Source organism: Microtus oregoni, unplaced genomic scaffold (genome assembly GCF_018167655.1).
Source record: "Microtus oregoni isolate MIOR12 unplaced genomic scaffold, Mior012 000012F_ref0000307, whole genome shotgun sequence".
Lineage (NCBI taxonomy): Eukaryota > Metazoa > Chordata > Mammalia > Rodentia > Cricetidae > Microtus > Microtus oregoni.
Window position 1 is genome coordinate 16056426 of NW_024543071.1, and position 19990 is coordinate 16076415.

The 19990-nt window shown below is 42.3% G+C and overlaps 1 protein-coding gene and 1 long non-coding RNA gene across 3 annotated transcripts in view; one reads left to right on the forward strand and one right to left on the reverse strand.

Annotated features, from left to right (window-relative positions):
• Positions 1-3970, reverse strand: part of Slf2 (SMC5-SMC6 complex localization factor 2) — a 55021-nt gene extending 51051 nt beyond the window's left edge. The window contains exons 1-2 of one of the 2 annotated variants that reach the window (XM_041661050.1): positions 3698-3970; positions 676-719 (exon numbers count right to left, since the gene is read on the reverse strand). In XM_041661050.1, the coding sequence (XP_041516984.1) occupies positions 676-719; positions 3698-3837 (184 nt within the window). In that variant the 5' untranslated portion in view covers positions 3838-3970. Of the gene's footprint in view, positions 1-64; positions 139-675; positions 720-3697 lie in introns of those variants that run through there. The other variant, XM_041661051.1, reaches the window with a different exon arrangement.
• A 243-nt stretch (positions 3971-4213) lies between these two features.
• LOC121453963 lies at positions 4214-19113 on the forward strand. The gene is made up of 3 exons (XR_005975130.1): positions 4214-4258; positions 4919-5002; positions 18305-19113. It is a non-coding gene; the product is annotated as an uncharacterized LOC121453963 (long non-coding RNA).
• The last annotated feature ends 877 nt before the right edge of the window (positions 19114-19990 follow it).

Consider the following 19990-nt stretch of genomic DNA (forward strand, 5'->3'; position numbering starts at 1 on the left):
GCCAATTAATATTTGGGTAATAAAATACATTTTGGAAGAGAGAGAAATTAAGAAATAGATTTACCTTTTATGAAGTTTACATTCATGAATCCCTTCTGCTACCTCATCTAACCTCCCTATGGCTCCATTTGTGAGCTACTGTATTAGAGAATAAAAATAATATAAACATTGGGAAGCAGAGGCAGACAGATCTATGAGTTCGAGGCCAGCCTGGTCTACAGAGTGAGTTCCAGGACAGCCAGATCTACACAGAGAAACTCTGTCTTGGGAAAAAATTAAAAAAAAAAAAAAAACAAAGGCCGGGCGGTGGTGGCGCACGCCTTTAATCCCAGCATTCAGGAGGCAGAGGCAGGCGGATCTCTGTGAGTTCGAGGCCAGCCTGGTCACCAAAGGGAGTTCCAGGACAGGCTCCAAAGCTACAGAGAAACCCTGTCTCGAAAAACCAAAAAAAAAACAAAAAAACAAACCAAAACAAAAAAACAAAAAAACAAACCAAACCAAAAACACTATAAACTGAATTATTTTAAATGTTAAAAATGCATAACAAATGGCTCAATGTTTATCGCATCTTCATTAAAACTGTACAATTTCCAATTCTGAAGAGTATAATCAAAGTTTGGAGGCCCTCTTCACCTCTAAAACAACCCATCAAAAATACATTAACAACATGCATACCTTGTTTTGAAGCTGGCTTGAAGAAATCTATGATTGATTGTTTCCTGAAAACAAAAGCACAACTAATATGGCATCACAAAATCAAGTATTAAAACATAAATACTTTAGATTAAGTGGTGAATGTTAGATTTACATAAGACCAGCTGGATTCCACTCTGTGATGTAACTAATCTGGTTCTGACAATAGTAATCGTACTTTGCTAAGCCATAAGAAAGTTGAAAATATAACCAATTTTCTCTGTTTATATATACAACTGAGACAATGAAATCAAGAATACTAAAATGGCAGAACTGCAGTCTAAATCTAGGGAGTGGTGAGTGATGGCGATAGATCATAACCTTCCCAAACTCTTGCAGCAGGAGCAGAGTAACAGACGGGAGAAACAACACCTAGCTTGATTCTAGGGAGGTAGTTGAAAGGAATGTGCAAGGCAAAAGCAGAAAGAAATCATTTGAGTCTAAACTAAGCAACAGCAAAAACTAGAATGAGCCACACTGTGTTTCAAACGTTTTTTCTTTTTCTAAATCTAAGATTCCTTAAGATTAGCCAGCAGCAGAGGAGCACACCTTTAATTCCAGCACTCAGGAGACAGAGGCAGGTGTATTTGTTTGAGATCAGGCTGGTCTATGTAGTGAATTTTAGGCCAGTGGGAGCTACATAGTGAGACCTTGTCTCAGGGAACACCACCCACACACAAACCAAAAAACCATATAAACAAAAACACAAAAGAGTTCAAGGGGCTGAAGAGATGGCTCAGTGTTTAAGACCCTTGCTGTTCTTGCAGAGAAGTGGTTTGGTTGTTCACAAATGTCTGTCTCCAGCTCCAGGGTATGTGACACCCTCTTCTGGTCTCCTCAGGCACCAGGCACACACATGGTGCAGGTATACATGCAGCCAAAACACTCAGACACATAAAATAAGTAAAATATTAATAAAACTCTTAAGCATTTTTTTTAAAAACAGCATACTACCCAACTAGAATGAAAAACAGAAATGTGAAAGTTAACAAGGAAAAAAAAAAAATCTAAAACCAAACTGGTTTAATAATTTTTATGGGTTATTGTGCCCTAACATGGGCACACAGCAATTATTACCAAAACCTAAACTCTGACTTACTCTTGCACACTGAGCTGTCAGCTTATCAAAGGCGATATTACATGTATAGGAAAATTGAGTAAATAACTTACTGAGGGGCTGGAAAGGCTCAGCAGTTAAGAGTACTGACTGCTCTTCCAGAGGACCTGGGTTCAATTTCGAGCACCCACATGGCAGCTCACAACTGTCTGTAACTCCAGTTCCAGGAGATCTGACACCCTCACACAGACATACATGCAGGCAAAACATCAATGAACATGAAATAAAGTAAATAAGTTATAAAAAATTTATAAAATGTATCCATTTTGCTGATAGCCAGCAGCAGTAGGCTACCAGCGTTGTCTCCTCTGTGGATGAACTTGATTACTCAGTGAATGAGCAATCCAAATCCAAGGCTGATGTCCTTTTCTATCTTTTCATTGGTCACATAAGAGCTATGCGCATCATTACTAGCTTACTTAAGACTCGAAAAGTATGTTGATAGAATCTAAATGGTTCTGACTGAAAGCTAAGTTACAGGCTAAAGGAGAATATATACATTTGTTTATAGAAAGTAAATTACATTAGGTGAATTAACTCCACCACCGAGTAAAGGAAGAAATGCTAGTCTGCAAAGGGAAGACAAGTGATAACCTATTATTGGTAGCTGGAAAGGTGGAAAAGAATCCATAAGCAGCTAATGCAAATCAAAATAATACTACTAGTTCTGCTAAATATAACGCTGTATCTCTTCCCTAAAGCATCAAGCCTAATACTCCTCCTAAATACACTAGAAAGGGGGGGGGGAAATGGCTTTAGGTAAATCACATAACTATAAATGAAACTTTCTAGAGGTAAAAATAATTGCTTCCTTAAGTTGAATGCACAGAAATGTCCATAACTTCTCTGTAACTGGTTAAAAAGATTATGACAGCCTCACAAACCTTTATCTGAAAGTTCAGGAACCAAACGGGTTAGAATTCTGGATTTACTGGATTTTGGGAAGGAAATAACTTGAATGTATTATATACAGCCCCCAGCATGGTCTGGTGTTGTAATCTGTAGCCAAACATACTAATATTTCTCCAGCAAAGCTTATGACACCAGTAGACAACCTTGCATCAACTCTGGCCAGCCTGCCTCGGCTGCCAAATGAGCTGTGGTAAAAAACTTAATGGAAGCGTTTGTTTTTCATAGCTTTCTGGCATTCAGAAGTAAGATAAAGGATTGTGAGTCTATGCCACAATACTTTTAAAGCACAAATTTACTTTTAACCGTGTTACTTTTAAAAATTAAAATAAAAAGACAGTACCAAGTTCATAGATAATTTAAGTATGTTTTATTGTCAGAGGATGTTATTTGAGGAAATTCTCCATCATTACATAGCTCCCAGAAAAATCTTTACAAAGAGAGAGGAGAGAGAGAGAGAGAGAGAGAGAGAGAAGAAAAAATAAAGAGGAAAAGAAAGCTTTCTTGGAGAGGCAGAAAGTTACTCAAGGAGAAAACGGGCGCATTCCAAAAATCTTTTTAGTATGAATGATCGTGTACACTGTACTATAAAGTAATTCGTGGGTTTTCCTTATCACATCTTACATAATTTCACGCACAGTGTAGAAACCACCAGCATCAGAACGATCTAAATAGATGCACTGAGTAGGGAGGGTCCCAGGTCAAGCTCTCGAAAAGAATAAAAATAACCTTCTACCTAAGGCGAGCTCTCCGTAGCTACCGTGGTCACTAGACCAAAAGCAACATCCCAATTACAGAAAAGGAGACTCCAACTCCCAGAAGCCCCGGCGCAGAGGCGGGGCAAGGGTTTGCAGGCCCCAGAACATCAAGGCCTGAGCTCGCTGAGGATGGCGGGAACTCAAGAGCAGCCGTCCGCAGTCCTCCCTTCTACCCGTGCCCCCGCGACCCGGCCCCTTCTCAAGCCCCTCTGCACGGTACCTGTCCCCAGGACTTTCTGTTCTTTTTCCCGCTGCAGCAGGGGCGGTACTACCGGGTCTCAGATGGCAGCGCGGGGGCGACGACCCCGGGGCTGGGGATGAGGGGAAACCTGGCCTAGCGGGCATGCAGCGCCTTGTCATGTCGGCGCCGCTGGCGACGGCGGCATGAGCTGTGAATGGAGAAGCTGGTTGCGTGGTTGCCGTCTTGCTGCTGGGACTCGGGGAGGCTGTCGGTGCAGAGGTGGGCGGCACCCCCTACTCTCTTCATGGCGGTTCTCTCTTCGGAAGTGACTCCGGTGTGAGCGGGAAGGAACCCGAGGACCGCCAGGGGGCGGGCCTTACCTGAGGTGCCGCATCTTGATTGGCTGAGCTGGGGGTCACTCTGGTGGTGACCCAATGAAAAGCCTCGTCCTAGAAGGAGAAGGCGGGGGCTTCTGGAAGGGGGAGGGGAGAATGAAAACTGCCCTCCCCAGACCCGTCACGTGCGCCTGAGGCGCGCGCCTCCGCGTCGGGGCCGCGCCGGCCTTGGCGGGTGCGTGGGAGTGGGAAAGGGGAGACTGTGGTGAGTGCTACGACAGCTGGCGACACCCGCCTGATCGAGGGGTAGGGGTGAGGTTTGCAGAAGTAAATCCGAGCCTACAGCTGTCTGCAGTGAGGTTGTCCAGCAGTTGTCACGATTGTGCTTAAGGAAGTGCACAGCTGCGCTAATATTACATAGTCACTTTAGCATCTTAGGCCAAAGTGCCATAATGCTGTTACCATTTCCTCAGTAATCTGCTCTGTCCATTGTGATTTGGCCGTTCTGTGAGGGATCTTGTATACAATAATATGCTTTTGCCCCTCCCCCCACTCCACTAAGGGCAGGGTAGGGAGGATACCCAAGCACTGATGTAGATTTTTTTTTTTTTTAATTCTGTAAAAGCGTTTTCTGTAATGGGTTTCCCTTGAAGTCCCTGCAAGTAGACGTTTTGGGGGATTTTTGTACGGATCATTCCTCATTTGTCAAGGGCCGCTGCTTTGAAGGCAACTGGTTAGTCTGGGTTTTCTTTGTAAGCTGAGAGACTGCTCAGATACTATTTCTGAGTCTCACACTCCCTGTGTATAGAATGGATATCTTACTTCTCTGGGTAATTTTAAGCCATAAAAAATATCAATGTAAACAGGTTTAGATTCTGTTATGCAATTGGTACAAATACATGGTTCCCTTTCCTTTGTCCTTCAGACTCCTGCGGACCAGGCCGGTTGCTGTAGGGAAGGCCTGAATCCTAGCACTTGGGAGATTGAAGAGACTGAGGCCGTGGCTATGGTGAGAGTTCAGGGCATAAAGGAACTTGCTTTCACGACCTAGGACCACAGGACAGAAAGAGATAGCTGATGCCATCCAGCGAGTCATCCTGTGACTTTTGTCATCATACACACACAAGTAAGGAAAGAAATAGCCTGGTGGTGGTGGCGCACGCCTTTAATCCCAGAACTCAGAAAGCAGAGGCAGACAGATCTCTGTGAGTTTGAGGCCAGCCTGGTCTATAGAGCAAATTCCAGGATAGGGCTATACAAAGAATCCCTGGAGAGAGAGAGAGAGAGAGAGAGAGAGAGAGAGAGAGAGAGAGAGAGATTGAGGTTAGTCTTGACTATGTAGCAAGATCCTGTCTCAAAAGAGCTAAATAAAATATTCCAGAGACTGAAAAATTCCCATTATAATGTTTGTCAATAAACAAAATATCAATCTCAAAGATGTCCAGGATTTAATTAAGAGCAATGTTCCCTCAGTTGGATAGAACAAATTCCTAAATGACACACAAAAAAATTTGAGCAGGTCTTCCAAATTTATTGTACTGAGACTGAATTGCTTCTATTTCTAAGCACACTAGACTGACCCAAAGTTCACCTCTCTTCTCTTCCCTGGTAGCTCTCAAGAGGAAGAATTAATGAGAATAGAGTGACCAATAAGCTGGCAAAGTAGGTGGTAGGAGGTAAAGAGTAAACACGGGTCTTCCCAGAACACACAGCTGTTTATGGGTAGGAAAACTGTAAGGACAGAAGTACCAAAATCAATGGCACTTTTCTGCTTCTTATGATGGAGAATTCACTGTGCTGCTTATATGTATTATTTGATACATTTAAAAAAAAGCATAATAGGGGCTGGAGATATGGCTCAGTGGTTAAGAGCACTGCCTGCTCTTCCAAAGGTCCTGAGTTCAATTCCCCGCAACCACATGGTGGCTCACAACCATCTGTAATGAGGTCTGGTGCCCTCTTCTGGCCTGCAGACATACACACAGACAGAATATTGTATGCATAATAAATAAATATTTTAAAAAAAAGCATAATAGATGCTGAAAATATGTTGAACCTATGTTTATGCCTTTTTCCATGCATCATTTCCTGTTCCTTGATGTAGTACTTTCTGTTGGCTGTTTCTACACTAGGAAGTCCCTGCTTCCATAACAGCACATCCACAAAACTTTTAAGATGATTCGTTTCATTGCATGCTCAGTCCATAAAAAGAATAAAGTATAAAAACACATTCTGTATGATCAATTAGCCGCTTTTCTTGGATTATAGTATTTGAATCATCCAGCCTCCAAACCATCACTTTAAAGTCTCTACTCATGTTGCCAAACAATAGTTTTCACATTTTCTTAATCTGCTCAGCAGATTATGAAGTTAAGTGAGGCAAGAAATCCCTTGATCAATAAATGGAGTCATAATGAAAGCACAACTTAAAAAAAAAAATCTCTCCTTAACTGGGAAGTAGTTGCCTAAATCCTCAATAAACATCAAAGCTTTTCTTTGCTTAAGCTGCACAGGAAAAAGATACAGATTTGGGTTGCAGGGTGAGATACATTCAGCATTACTAACAAATGGGTAGAAACTAAGACATTCCTTTCCTCCAAAGAGAACTGAACCCCTGTCATGTGTTTATACTCTTCACTTTTCATGTGTACATATACACTATGCACAGACATATATATTCCCAGTCAAGGGTTTCCCCTACCTCTTAAGTTACCGAAGATGAAACTCAGGGTCTCATGCATATGAGGCAAGCACACTGCCACTAAGTTATTCTCAGTTTTGTGAGAGCTTTTTGGTTTGTTTCCTCTTGTACTTTGTAGTGGACTGAAAATAGATGGCCAGGGAACTATAGACTGTAAAAGCTGTCAAAAGAGCTCTCATGTGTGCTCTCATGGGGTGACAAGATAGGAGAGAAAACCCGAGATGTGGATGGGGGATGATGAACAGTGTCAGCAAGACTAGGTGAGAGAGTTAACACGGAGAAAAGAATCTGAGAAAGGAAGGCCAGACTGTAAGCGGCTAGTTAGGTACGATTTCTGAGTGTGGGGATAAGGAAGCAAAGGCTCAGAACCTGGAGTGGCTTTTGAAACTTTATTTATTTGATTGGTATTCCAGACAGGGGTTTCTCTGTGTACCCCTGGCTGTCCTCAAACTCAATCTGTAGACCAGGTTGGCCTTGGACTCACATATTCACCTTCCTCTGCCTCCTGACTGCTGGGATTAAAGGCTAAATTATTTATTTTGATGTATGTGAGTATTCTGTCTACGTGTATGTCTGTGTACCACTTGCATGCCTGCTGCTCAGAGAGGCCAGAAGGCAGCAGTGAATGGTCCTAGAACTGGAGTCACAGGCAGTTGTGAGCCACCATGTTGGTGCTGGGAATTGAGCTCTGGGTCCTCTGGAAGAGCAGCCAGTGCTCTGAACCACTGAGACTTGTCTCTAGCCCTGCCCCTCCCCGCCACCTCCCCTGCCTGTGTATATAAAGTATTTGTGAGCTATCTGGTACTCTAGCAGCAACTCCAGAGTTACTAGGCTCTGACACTCATGAGAGGAATGGGAGAGATAGCCAGGGAAAAGTGTCACTAGGGACAGCAAGCTCTGGGAGCAGTGACTGTCTAAGGGATGCCAGCGAACTCAAGCAGTCACAAAGACTTGTGATCTCACAGAAAACCTCAGCACTCAGGGATTAAGAGAATAATCAGTACATAACAAAGACTCGCTAAAAATCTAGAAACATGGAAAACAACTTCTGGCTTTACAAGAATGGCATGATTTTGTGTTGAGATTGCTCTACTTGGAAATTAACTCCAAGGCTCTCAGAGGGTGCATGCCCAAGGGCAGGCCAAGAGACAAAGACCCATGTGCTGGGGAGAGGGTGGGGGTAGGAGTGTGTGGAGGGTGGTCTGAGGGGGATAAGGAACAGACTCAGAGAAACAGGAAACAATTAACTTGAAAGCCTGACAGAGAAAGACAGACCACATAAGGGTCTCAAGAAGGGAAAGGTGAGCTCACCATGGCTCAAGACACACACACACACACACACACACACACACACACACACACACCACCTTTGCAAACAGATGCTGAACTAGACAGGGCTGAGCAAATGATTGGAAAAAGCACCAGTTTAGCTTCAGGGACCACCTGCGAGGTGCCAAATTTAATATAACGTCACACAATCCAAACATCTTAGGAGTAAGGAGTAAAACTGCAAACCCCGCAGCTAAGGACGCCTGTTTCGTGTTATTTCCCTATGGAATGTTTCAAGACAGTTTCCCACACAGACACATGAGAAATATATTCGTGAATTTTAACATATCTAACAATTCTTATACTACTGCTTAGTTACTTCATTCTTTGTCATCTTTGCTGGGGATCAATTTCAGAGCCTTATCCATGCTAGGCAAATGTTCTGCCGTCTAGTTATGTCCCTGACCCTTGCTGTTTTGAGACTGGGCTTCACTGTCTCACTTAACTCACTAGGTAGACCATCTTCCCACAGTCCTCCTGCCTCACCTCCTAAGAACAGGGATTATAAGCATGTGCCATCACAGCCATTTTGACTTTAAGCGTGTAACATACATAGTACATGTACACACACACACACATGTTCTATAAACTTTTTTTCTTTGTGACATATACCTATGTAGACTTGTCTATCTAAAACTTTTGGGAATTATTGGTTTTAGAGACTCCGGCCTGCAGTCAGGCATTTCTCACACATGGTTAGTGAGCCCTTAGAAAGCTTTGAAACTGAAGAATTAACAACTGCCCCAAGATGGGGCACAGAGAATGCTAGTGCAGTTCATATGGTATATGAGCTCCAAACTAATCTGAATTACAGATTGTCTTTCCTGAAGACTTGAATGTTAACTTGCTGACAGGGAGAACTTCCTGTACATTTCACTGCATATAGTAGGAAACACTGATCCTTCTTTTTCTATTAGTGTGTCTTTGCTTTCCTGTACTCTAACACCTTCTAGACAGAGAGGAGCTGATTAACCTCTCTTGGGTCTTCAGTAATCTAGTGCCTGCAATAGGGATATGGGTGAGAGGGGATAGTTCAAAATGTCCATCATGAAGAACTTGATTTCCCTGGAGCTGTAGAGAGTCTTTTGGGGGTAATAATTTGATCTCAGACCTTTGTACTGCTCTTAGCAGAATTCAACATATTGACTATGATGTATGTGACTTATTTTTATTTTGCAGGTATAGGTATTTTGCCAGTATATATGTCTGTACCATAAGTATGCAGAGACTAGAAAAGGGTACCAGATATCCTGGAATTGGAATTCCAACTAGTTGTGAGCCATCATGTGCGTGCTAGCAATTGAACCCAGTTTTTTTGAAGAACAGCCAGCTTGTAACCACTGAATTATCTAGCCCCAACCATGATGCATCTTGTATTTTTTTATGGTGCTAGGGATGGAACACAGGGACATAAACACACACATACACATTCATGCTACCACTGTGTTACACCCTTAGCCTCGCAGGTCTTTCCTTTATCTTCAAGCTTTAATGCTGAGCCTGAGTCATAAGATAGCCTCCTAGGAAGGTATGCATTTTAGCCCCAAAGAGGTTTTTTGTTTGTTTTATTCCATTGTTGTCTAGATTTTGTGAGATGCTGTCTTGCTTGTGTAGCCTGGCTAACCTGGAATGTACTATGTAGACCAGACTGGCCTTAAACTCATGATCACGGAGGGTTGGGATTATATGCCTATATTTCTATATCAAGCCCCAAATAATTTTTTAAAGACATGGAAAATTTTTTCCTGGACTTTTTAAAAATTGTTTTTATTAAACTACATATTTTTCTCTGTTCCCATCCCTTCCTCTCCCCTCCCCTTTAACCCTCTCCCATGGTACCCATGCTCCCGATTTACTCAGGAGATCTTGTAAAGATATGAAAAAAAAATTTAAATTTAATATACAAACTTTGAGATTTTGTTTTGTTTTGAGTAGCACAATCAAGGTTCTCACACTTGCCCCACACGGACTAGGTAGGTAATGAAGAAATATTTAGTAGCCAGGAAGCTACCTTTAATCTCAGCATTGGGGAGGCAGAGGCAGGTGGTGCTTTGTGAGGTTGAGGCCAGCTTGGTCTACATAGAGAGTTCTAGTACAGTGAAACCCTGCCTCAATCAATCAATCAATCAATCAATAAAATTAAAATCGAAATAAAATCAGATCATTTTCCTATCTCTTATAGAGACATGGAGTCAAAGAATATTTCTTAACACTGATGATGTCCACAGCAAGCTCTCTTTGGACATGTTGTGGGTCAGACCCTGTTGTAAGCAGTTTCTGGATTCTGACCCATTTAATCACCACATTCCTACAAATTAGAAAAGGTGGCCTGGTCCAGCGTCCATATCAGCATGATGATAAATGGTACCTGGTACTCGGCTCAGTGTGGAAGGAGGTGGGACTGGGAGCACTGGAGGGCACATTCCTGACTAAGTGGGGGCAGTGTCTCTAGACCATAATTTCCACATGGGAATGTAGGTCTGTTGCTTCTCCTCACAGCACCAAACCCTGGGGAGCCATGAGTGAGACATGACAGGCCTGCTGTCAAAGCAGGCAGTTCCTAGTGATTTCACATACACCCCAATACTTGTTGATTTCTATAGCACTATGAGATTATGTTCACCCTCCAACATACACCCTAATGTTTAGCCCAGTCCAACCAAATGTCTTTAGAAACCAAAAGAAGTAATAAACATTTCTCTGCCTAAAGGAATGTTCCAAAGAGTAGGCAAGATTTATTTATTTATTTATTATATATTTATTTATTTATTATTTTTATTTTTATTTTTTTTTGGTTTTGGTTTTTTGAGACAGGGTTTTTCAGTGTAGCCTTGGCTGTCCTGGAACTTGCTCTTGTAGACCAGGCTGGCCTCCAACTCATGGAGATCCACCTACCTCTGCCTCCCGAGTGCTGGGATTAAAGGCATGTTCAACCACCTCCTGGCCAAGATTCTTACTGAATAATTTTTCTTTAAGATAAGGTCTGGCATATCCTGGTCTGGCTTTGAACTCCGTATGTAGTCAAAGGTGACAATGAACTTTGGATTCTCCCTCCTCCACTTACGAGTGCCTAGATTGTATGTTCCCACACCAAGTGTGTGCATGGGATCAAATCCAGAGTTTCCTATGTGCTAGGCAAGCATTCTACCAACTGACTACATCCTCATTCTTATTTAAAGAAAGTACCACAAGTACCAATACCTATGATCATCTACAAGGACCAATGATCAATATCAAAAATATATAATGTACATGTTCTTATACATCTTACAGATAGATATGAACATTCATAAAGATGAATGTATGCAAGCATTTCTTGTCATAATATCAGCAGCAAAACATTGAAAGAGAACTGATTGGTTAGACAAATGAGGACAGAGCCACATAGTACACTACCAGGCTGGGTGTATAGTAGGGTGTGCTGTGGTTAGCATACACCTGACTGCCTAGTCTTCGTTGCTCACCCTCAGCCTTATTGGGTTACCAGTAAGCAGATCTTACTGATTTTGCACCTCAAGTACCTTTGTAAACTCTTGTTGTTTTTTTTTACAAATATAAAATATATAGTTACATACAAAGAATAATATAAGACCACATCCACTAGTTTGCATTCCCAACTGTTAATTTTTTATCTAGTTAGTTCTTTTCTCATCTTTTTCTTTTTAAAACTGCCATCCCCCTTTAATTCCCCTCTTTCCCACTGTCGTGTTTTTTAAGTCAACTGAAAGGGTCTCTCACGGATATTCAGTCAATAAGAATGTATAGGATTACTTTCTATATATCTTAAAAATATGCACATATGCTGGGCGGTGGTGGCATGCGCCTTTAACCCCAGCGCTTGGGAAGCAGAGACAGGTGAATCTCTGTGAGTTCAAGGCCAGCCTGGTCTGCAGAGTGAATTTTAGGACAGGCTCAAAAGCTACAGAGAAACGCTGTCTCGAAAAATAAAATAAAAAATTCACATGTGTATTTTATTTATGTTAATAAATAGTTAATAGTCTGCATTTTTATTTGCCCATGACAAACCATGCTGCCATGGACATCTCTGTCCCCATGTCTTTGTGTCTGTGTGCAAGAGCCTCTATGGGTTATATAATCAGAAGAGAAATTACTGGGCTATGGCGTGTTGCTTTATCAAGTTTACTGTATGCTTCCAAATTGCTTTCCATAAATGGCTGAATTACTTTCCCCCGTTGACATACAAGAGTATCACTTTTCTTAGTGTGATCTCTAATATTTCGTTGTTTTATTTTACATTAGCCTTACTTATTTGGTTTAATATCATTTCTATATTTAAGAAACAACTTGAATATCTTTTGTTAATTGCATATTTCTATATTTTATCCATATTCCTTTTTCTTTTCTTTCTTTTCTTTTCTTTTTTTTTTCTTTCTTTTTTTTTTTTTTTTGAGATGGGGTTTCTCTGTATAGTCTTGGCTGTCCTGGAACTTGCTCTGTAGACCAGGCTGGCCTCAAATGCATAGAGATCTGTAACATGAACGGTCTGCTTGTTTATGTTTCTGTCCTGCCGGATTCCCCACAATTGTTTAGCCCCAAAGAAAATCACACATAGGTCTCCATAAATTATAATCTGATTGGCCCAGCTCTAGCCTCTCACTGGCTATCTCTCACATCTTGATTGACCCATTTTTTTGATCTATGTTAGCCATGTGGCTCAGTACCTTTTTCAGTGAGGCAGATGACATCCTGTTACTTAGGTGATCTGGGCAGGAGTGGGAGAAATCAATTTCCTCCTTCCCAGAATTCTCCTGTCCTCCTTTTTTTTTTTTTAAGATTTATTTATTTATATAATATCCTGCATGTAGGCCAGAAGAGGGCATCAGATCTCATTACAGATGGTTATGAACCATCGTGTGGTTGCTGGGAATTGAACTCAGGACCTTTGGAAGAGCAGTCAGTGCTCTTAACCACTGAGCCATCTCTCCTGCCCCTCTCCTGTCCTCCTTGCATCATTTCTACTTCCTGTTTGGTTTTCTCGCCTATACTTCCTGCCTGGCCAATCAGCATTTACTTAAAACATGACTGACAGAATACAGACAATTCTCCCGCACCAGAGATCTGCCTTCCTCTGCCCACAAGTGCTGATATTAAAGGCTTGTGTCAACATTGCCCAGCTGGAAGAGTCCTTATTTTGAATACTCAAAAATCCTTTCTGTCTCTCAGCTGCACCCTGTCAGAGGTCAACGGTCCTCAAAGACTCTTATGACACGTCTGTGGTGGCCTCCTTGTCTTCCACTTTGCTTTGCTTTAATCTTTCCACATCAAAGCCTCCACTATCTCTAATAAGCCACTCTGACTACGCTGTTCCTAAATTCATCATATCCAAGAAAACTAAACACAGTATCATATAAGACATGGCTGCCCCCCACCCCTTTAGCCTCTGTCAACTTTTAAGATTCGCCATGCCACAGATCTCTGTGAGTTCGAGACCAGCCTGGTCTACAAGAGCTAGTTCCAGGACAGGCTCCAAAACCACAGAGAAACCCTGTCTCAAAAAAAAAAAAATTAAATAAATAAAGATTCGCCATGCCAGATGTGACACCTTCCAATCCCTCACTATCTGTGTGGACCATCATCTTTCCTGGTGCTTCATATGGACAGGGCTCTGACTGCTTGTCTTGAGAGGCGAAACAGCAGGGTGTGTAGGAGTGTATGCTCTGAAGCCAGCCTACCTGGGTTTGAACGGTCTTTTTTGTTCTTAGGGAAGTTGCTTAACCCCTCCATGCCCCAGAGTTCTCATGTTGGAAATGAACATAGCAGTAGTGCTAGCCTCATTGGTTTGTATTAATCGAGTTAATACATATAAAGAGCTTGTAATAGTGTCTGGCAGCATCTAGTAAGTGCTCAATAAATCTTCATTCTGATGATCACTGTTATTAACTAGTTACTAATAGCTGTCATTTATTTATATCATTATGGATGACACTTGGCAGGAAGATGTACCCAAGGCAGAAACATCTGGACATCCCCAACTGAAGGTCTAGGAGTCACCCAGAAGTCACTCCTGGCTGGTGTCCCTGACAGGAATGTTCTTGTTCCTTGCTTATGTCCCTTGACCCTCCATCCCAGACACTCAACTTCTTGACAGAAACAGCTAGAAGTACAGGAAAACACATTGTATCAAAGGAGCCTGGGAACATTCTTTGCTTTGTAAAACCCTGGGCTGCCACCACCCCAGTCGTCTCCATCCCACTCACCAAGTCTGCCTTCACTCTTGAAGCAGGCTTTAAGTCTGAGCGCTCAGTGGCATACTCCAAGGCTCTGGGCCAGAATTCCTCTGGAATCCAGTTTCCCGTGTTGGGGGCTCACATGTCCCTCACCACCATAATGTTCTCTTTCTGAACTCTTCCAAGCACAAACTTTTTACTTTGTGTTCTCCTTATGACCTGGGCAGAAAGCAGTCAGGAGCAGAGAATTAGCATGATGTTTGTCTGATAGGGCAGAGCCAAAAAGTGCTACGCCTGATTTTCTAGAGGCCCGGCTGCTGGCTTCGATCACAATGAAGCACTTAAATGTGGACAGGTGTGAGAGTCAAGGATCAGTCTGGGGGATTCCGAGCCGCTCTGGTTCGGCAGAGCAAATGGGGAAACAACAGGTGTCTGCAGATGCACCAACCCATGAGGCACTGTGCCCACAGCTCGCTCGGGAGTTTGAATTCTCATGAAATGGGTCCTTTTGTAATGCCCTCCCCGTCCCCACACACTGGTTCTCCATGTGGCTTCAGAAATTCTGCATCCTGAGGACTTCTGCCAGCCTTGGTTACGGGTAGTTAGAGGTTTGGTGCTACTCACTCAGGATTAGCTGCCCTTGGAACCAGAAATTCTGACATTTTTAGGCTGTTGGTTGATTATAGAACACTGCAGTCATCTCTTTGTATAGTAATTAAGGGGACTTGTTGGCTTGAGCACATGGTTAGGACCAACAGAACTGAAAGGACATTGGCCCACTGAATGGGGACCCCAAATCTAGGGTGCTCAGAGTCACTAAGATTTCTCTGAAAATATGGCATGCTCAGGCTTGACAAGCAGACATATTATGGGAGGGAGAATTAATCTGACAACCCCCCAATATTGGAGTTAGAAATTGGGTTGGAGAACTCTGTAAAATAGGCATTTCCATTCCTCTTGTCTAAGGTGGACAGGAGCCAGGGCCTACTAGATGAATCACACTTCGTGAGTTTTTCTAGCCCCTCTTACATTGTGGAGTGATGGCAAAACCCACTTAAAACTGACATGTCACCGTGTTGATCACCAGGCAGCGACAGACAGTTGCTCTTTAGTGAGGCTTAGAGGCAGACAAACTCAAAGGACAAATGGCAGCCTCCAAAGGGTAGGAAGGAAGTAGAATGCCTGGGTCTGCCGCACAGGGAAAGAAGGAAGTTGGATGAAGGTCACTGGAGGAAACAGCCTGAAAAGAGTAGGTGAACAGCTACAAAGTTCATGTGTAAGGAAAGCTGCCTGTAGGATTATTATCCATAACTGCCAGACTGGAAATAATTCAAGTATCCATCAAAGGACAACTAAGTACCCCACAGAACAACTTTATCCTGGAATACAATACAACCATTAAAAACACTGGAGAAGATATAAATGTGCTGATACAAAAAAGATATCGTGAAATAAAGGGGGAAAAAACACAGTGTACCAAAGTATGCATATAATGCAATCTTTTCTGTGTTGTGTGTTTTCTTTTTAAGGTCAGACATGTAATGTTTACAAACATATTCTTGTATTGCATAGACAGTATCTACAAGGAAGTACAGTTATTCTTTGACGGTGTTACAGCCTGCTAAACTCATGGTAAATTGAAAACATTGAGAGTGGAAAATGCATTTCATACATCACAGTCTAGCCACACAGTTCACTGTAGAGCACTGCTTGTGTCTCCTGGCTGATGAGCTGCACCTGGCAGCCTCTGCCCAACGCCCACCAGAGAGTATTTTGTAGCATATTGCTAGGCCAGGAAAAGATCAAAATCCCAATGCTCACTGAATGTGTGTTGCATTGACACTGTCATAAAGTCTAAAGCCATTAAGTGGAACCATCGTAAGTCAGGACTATTTGCACAAACACGGTTGGCAGCATCTCCAGGATTGGATTATAAGGGAGGAATTAGGGAATTGTTACTTTCAACTTTGGAGTCTTTTATAAGGCTTGTCAAGTTTTTATACGTACAGGTATTGTGCCTGCATGTATGTCTGTGTACCATGTGGGTGCCTAGTATCCAAGAGGCCAGAAGAGGATGCTAGTGTCTCTGGAACTGGCTGCAAGCCGACCATGTGAGTGCAGAGAATCGAACCTGAGTCGGCTAGAAGAGCAGCAAACTGCTCTTAATCACCAAGCCATTTCTCTAGCCCCTCGGATTGACAATTTTATTTTATTTTTTTATTTTTTTTAAACTTTTGACAGTGACATTTGAAGATCTGCTCTTGGTATATAGGTATCTCATCAACTGCTGTCCTTTTTTAAAAAAAATACTTATTATTTATTGTGTATACAATATTCTGTCTGTGTGTATGCCTGTAGGCCAGAAGAGGGCACCAGACCCCATTACAGATGGTTGTGAGCCACCATGTGGTTGCTGGGAATTGAACTCAGGACCTTTGGAAAAGCAGGCAATGCTTTTAACCGCTGAGCCATCTCTCCAGCCCTCAGATTGACAATTTTAAACAACTTTTTACTTTTTAAAAAATTCTGTTTTAAAAAGACTTTGATGATTTCAGCAAGGTGAATTTCCTAATGAAACAGGCCCTCTGTATCAGTGGATTCAGTTGTGTGAAGTTGGGACTGGAGAGCAACAGGCCCTCTGTATCAGTGGATTCAGTTGTGTGAAGTTGGGACTGGAGAGCAACAGGCCCTCTGTATCAGTGGATTCAGTTGTGTGAAGTTGGGACTGGAGAGTGGCTCGGGGGTTAGAAGCACAGGCTGCTTTTCCTAGCCCCCATATGCTGGCTCATAATTGGCTGTAATCCAGTTCCGGGGGGTGCTGAACCCTCTTCCTGCTTCTCTGAGCATCAGGCATATACATAGTGCACATACTTACATGAAAGCAAAACACTCATACATATCAGATGAAGATAAATATAAATTTTAAAAATTTTGTATGAGGATTGAAAATATTTTAGGAAAAAGAAACCTTTGTTCTGAATGTGTACAGACTTTTTGTCATCTTCTAAAATAATTTCATTGTTTTAGGTATTGTAGTAGTAGGCCGCTTGTTGGTTCCCGGCTATTCAGACCCAAAATAGTCACACAGAAACTGTATTAACTAAATCACTTCTCGGCCCATTAGCTCTTGCTTCTTATTGGCTAACTCTTACATATTAATTTAACCCATTTTTATTAATCTGTGTGTGGCCATGTGGCTGTGGCTTACTGGTTAAAGTTCTGGCATCTGTCTCCAGCAGGGCTACCTCTCCAGCAGGGCTACCTCTCTGACTCCGCCCTTCTTTCTCCCCACATTCACTTTAGTTCCCTCCTCCGCTTCCCCCCCAACTTAGTTCTTTGTGCCCTGTTCTGCTATGGGCTCAAAGTAGTTCTTTATTCATTAACCAATAAAAGCAACACGTAGGCAGAAAGACCTCCCACACCAAGGTATTATAAATAATTTAGATGTAACCTAAAGTGCTATGTGCAGATAATACAAGAGACTTGAACAACTTTGGATTTGGGGTCTGAGGGGATCCTGAGAAACTATTCAACTGGAAAGGTTTCCTCTTGCTTCTTTTCTTCCTTCTCTTCTTTCTCCTTTCCCCTCTCCCTTCCTCTCCCTCCCTGTTCTATCTATCTATCTCCCCTCTCTCTCTGCAGTGATGAGAATGGAATCCAGGGCCTCATACATGCTAGGTGAATGAATACTCTACCCCTGAATTATATCCACAGCCTTCACTGAGGGCAACTTTGCATTGTTAATTTACATTCTTTTCAAGCACACGTAGAATATTTGAAAAACAAAAAGCCTAGCAAGATTCAGGGAGATCCTGACAGGATGGTGACAGCAAAGGATGTCTGGATGCTCTGTCTGTCCTCTAGTGTACGAGACTCCGTAACAAGCAAAAGTATCATATTAAGTAATACTTAAATAACGCATATATACATGCCTTTTTAACAGAAGTAACAAAGGAAAAACTTGTGCTGGTGAATTTTCTCAGTTTTTTTCAGCTTTCACTTCTAATTACCATGACAGAACTCTTTGCTCCTGTGTTGAAATGCCTCTGAATAAATGATCAAGCTAATTTATATCTCACCTTTTTCCTTGAAGGACTGAAGCAGGTCCGTTGCTTGTGAATGCAGTTCGGAGTCTGAAGAAACCCTCTCGCTGGTGGTTGTAATGCTCATTTACTACTTTCATCCCTCCGGATCCTAATGCATGCCCACAGTCGCCAACATCTGAAGAATCCTGTTTTTCTCTGGAGAGGCGTCCACACCTGCCAGTCACAATAATGCTTAGATATTGACAGGGACAGATGTCCAAGATAGCTTACGTGTGGGGTGGGGGGAACCCAAACCCACAAACTACAGCCAGCTCTAGGGTAATCCAATTGCATTGGTAGATTATCTACTTATGCATATAATTTAGGCACCAAGAAAGGAAGGAGGAGCCACAACTTTTGATATTCTTTATTTGTAATGCTGAAGATAAACCCAGGCCTTACACTAGGCAGGCAGGTACTTAACATTGGAGGGAGAGGAGGGAGAAAAATAACCTTTTTGGATTTTTTTGGGGTTTTTTTTGTTTGTTTTGTTTTTCAAGACAGGGTTTCTCTGTGTAGCCTTGGTTGTCCTGAAACTAACTAACTCTGTAGACCAGGTTAGCCTCAAAGAATAACAATCCTTCTCAGAAGTGAAACTTGACAATGGTCTGGTCCATGGGGCTGCTCAGAAAAGTGCTGCTCTTGTATGTCTCATTGGTATTGGAAAAAATAAACCTGTACAACCTGCCAAAAAAAAAAAGAATAACAATCTTTTTGGGCAAATATATTTCTAAGAGAGCACAGTGGTCATGAGTAGAGGAAGAGTGAAAACTTGGGCATTTTGCTTGTTTATTGTTTAGCACTTCTAAAAACCATTATTTCTTTTTATTTTATGTGCCTGCATGTATGTCTGTGTACCACATATGTGCAGTGTCAGTGGAGGCTAGAAGAGGATGTCATACTCTATTGAACTGGAGTTGCAGATGCTTGCACATGGCCATATGAGTGCTGAGAACCAATCCAGGCGCTCTGGAAGAGCAGTAAGTGCTCTTAACCGCAGAGCCACCTCTCCAGCCCTGCTCAGCATTTTTAGTGTATACATAGGTGAGATGAGGGAACACAGCTAACTGCAGGCCTGAGATTGTTTAAGCTCTATCTTCTATGATAGGAATTTCTGACTTCCGGCCCCACTGCCCACCCCCTCAATCTGTCTGGGCTCAGTTGGCTTTCTGATTATTAAGACTCCAAACTCTGAGTTGGGAAAACTTGTCCATAGTCCCCACTACTCAGGAAGCTGAGACAGGAGTATTGATTGGCATGCTTAGGCAATATAGGAACCCCATCTCAGAAGAGAAAGAAAGGAAAATGGAAAGGGAAAAAAAGAGTATGTTCTCCATTTTTCTTTTTTGGCTTCTTGATCCCATAGAATTGACATCAACTTGGATCTTCTAATGAAACCTTACGTCTTTTTCTTCTGAATGTTTTCTTGTGCATTTCTTTATATAAATGCCTTAAGAAGCTAAGTAAGTATTGTATGGTTGTTCTGTCTCTTTAAGAGACAAGCCACGCCCACTCCCTCCCCCATCCGCTGAGGCAGGCTGATCTTCAGCTTCTGGCCTGAGCTCACTTTCTTTTCCATCTTCCTCTGGGAGAGGTAGCTTCGCTTCTGCCTCTTTCCCCACTTCTCCGTTTCCCCCTTCTCTGTCTTTTTTTCCTCTTCTCTCTCTCTCTGCCTCCCCTTCCCCCTTCCCTCT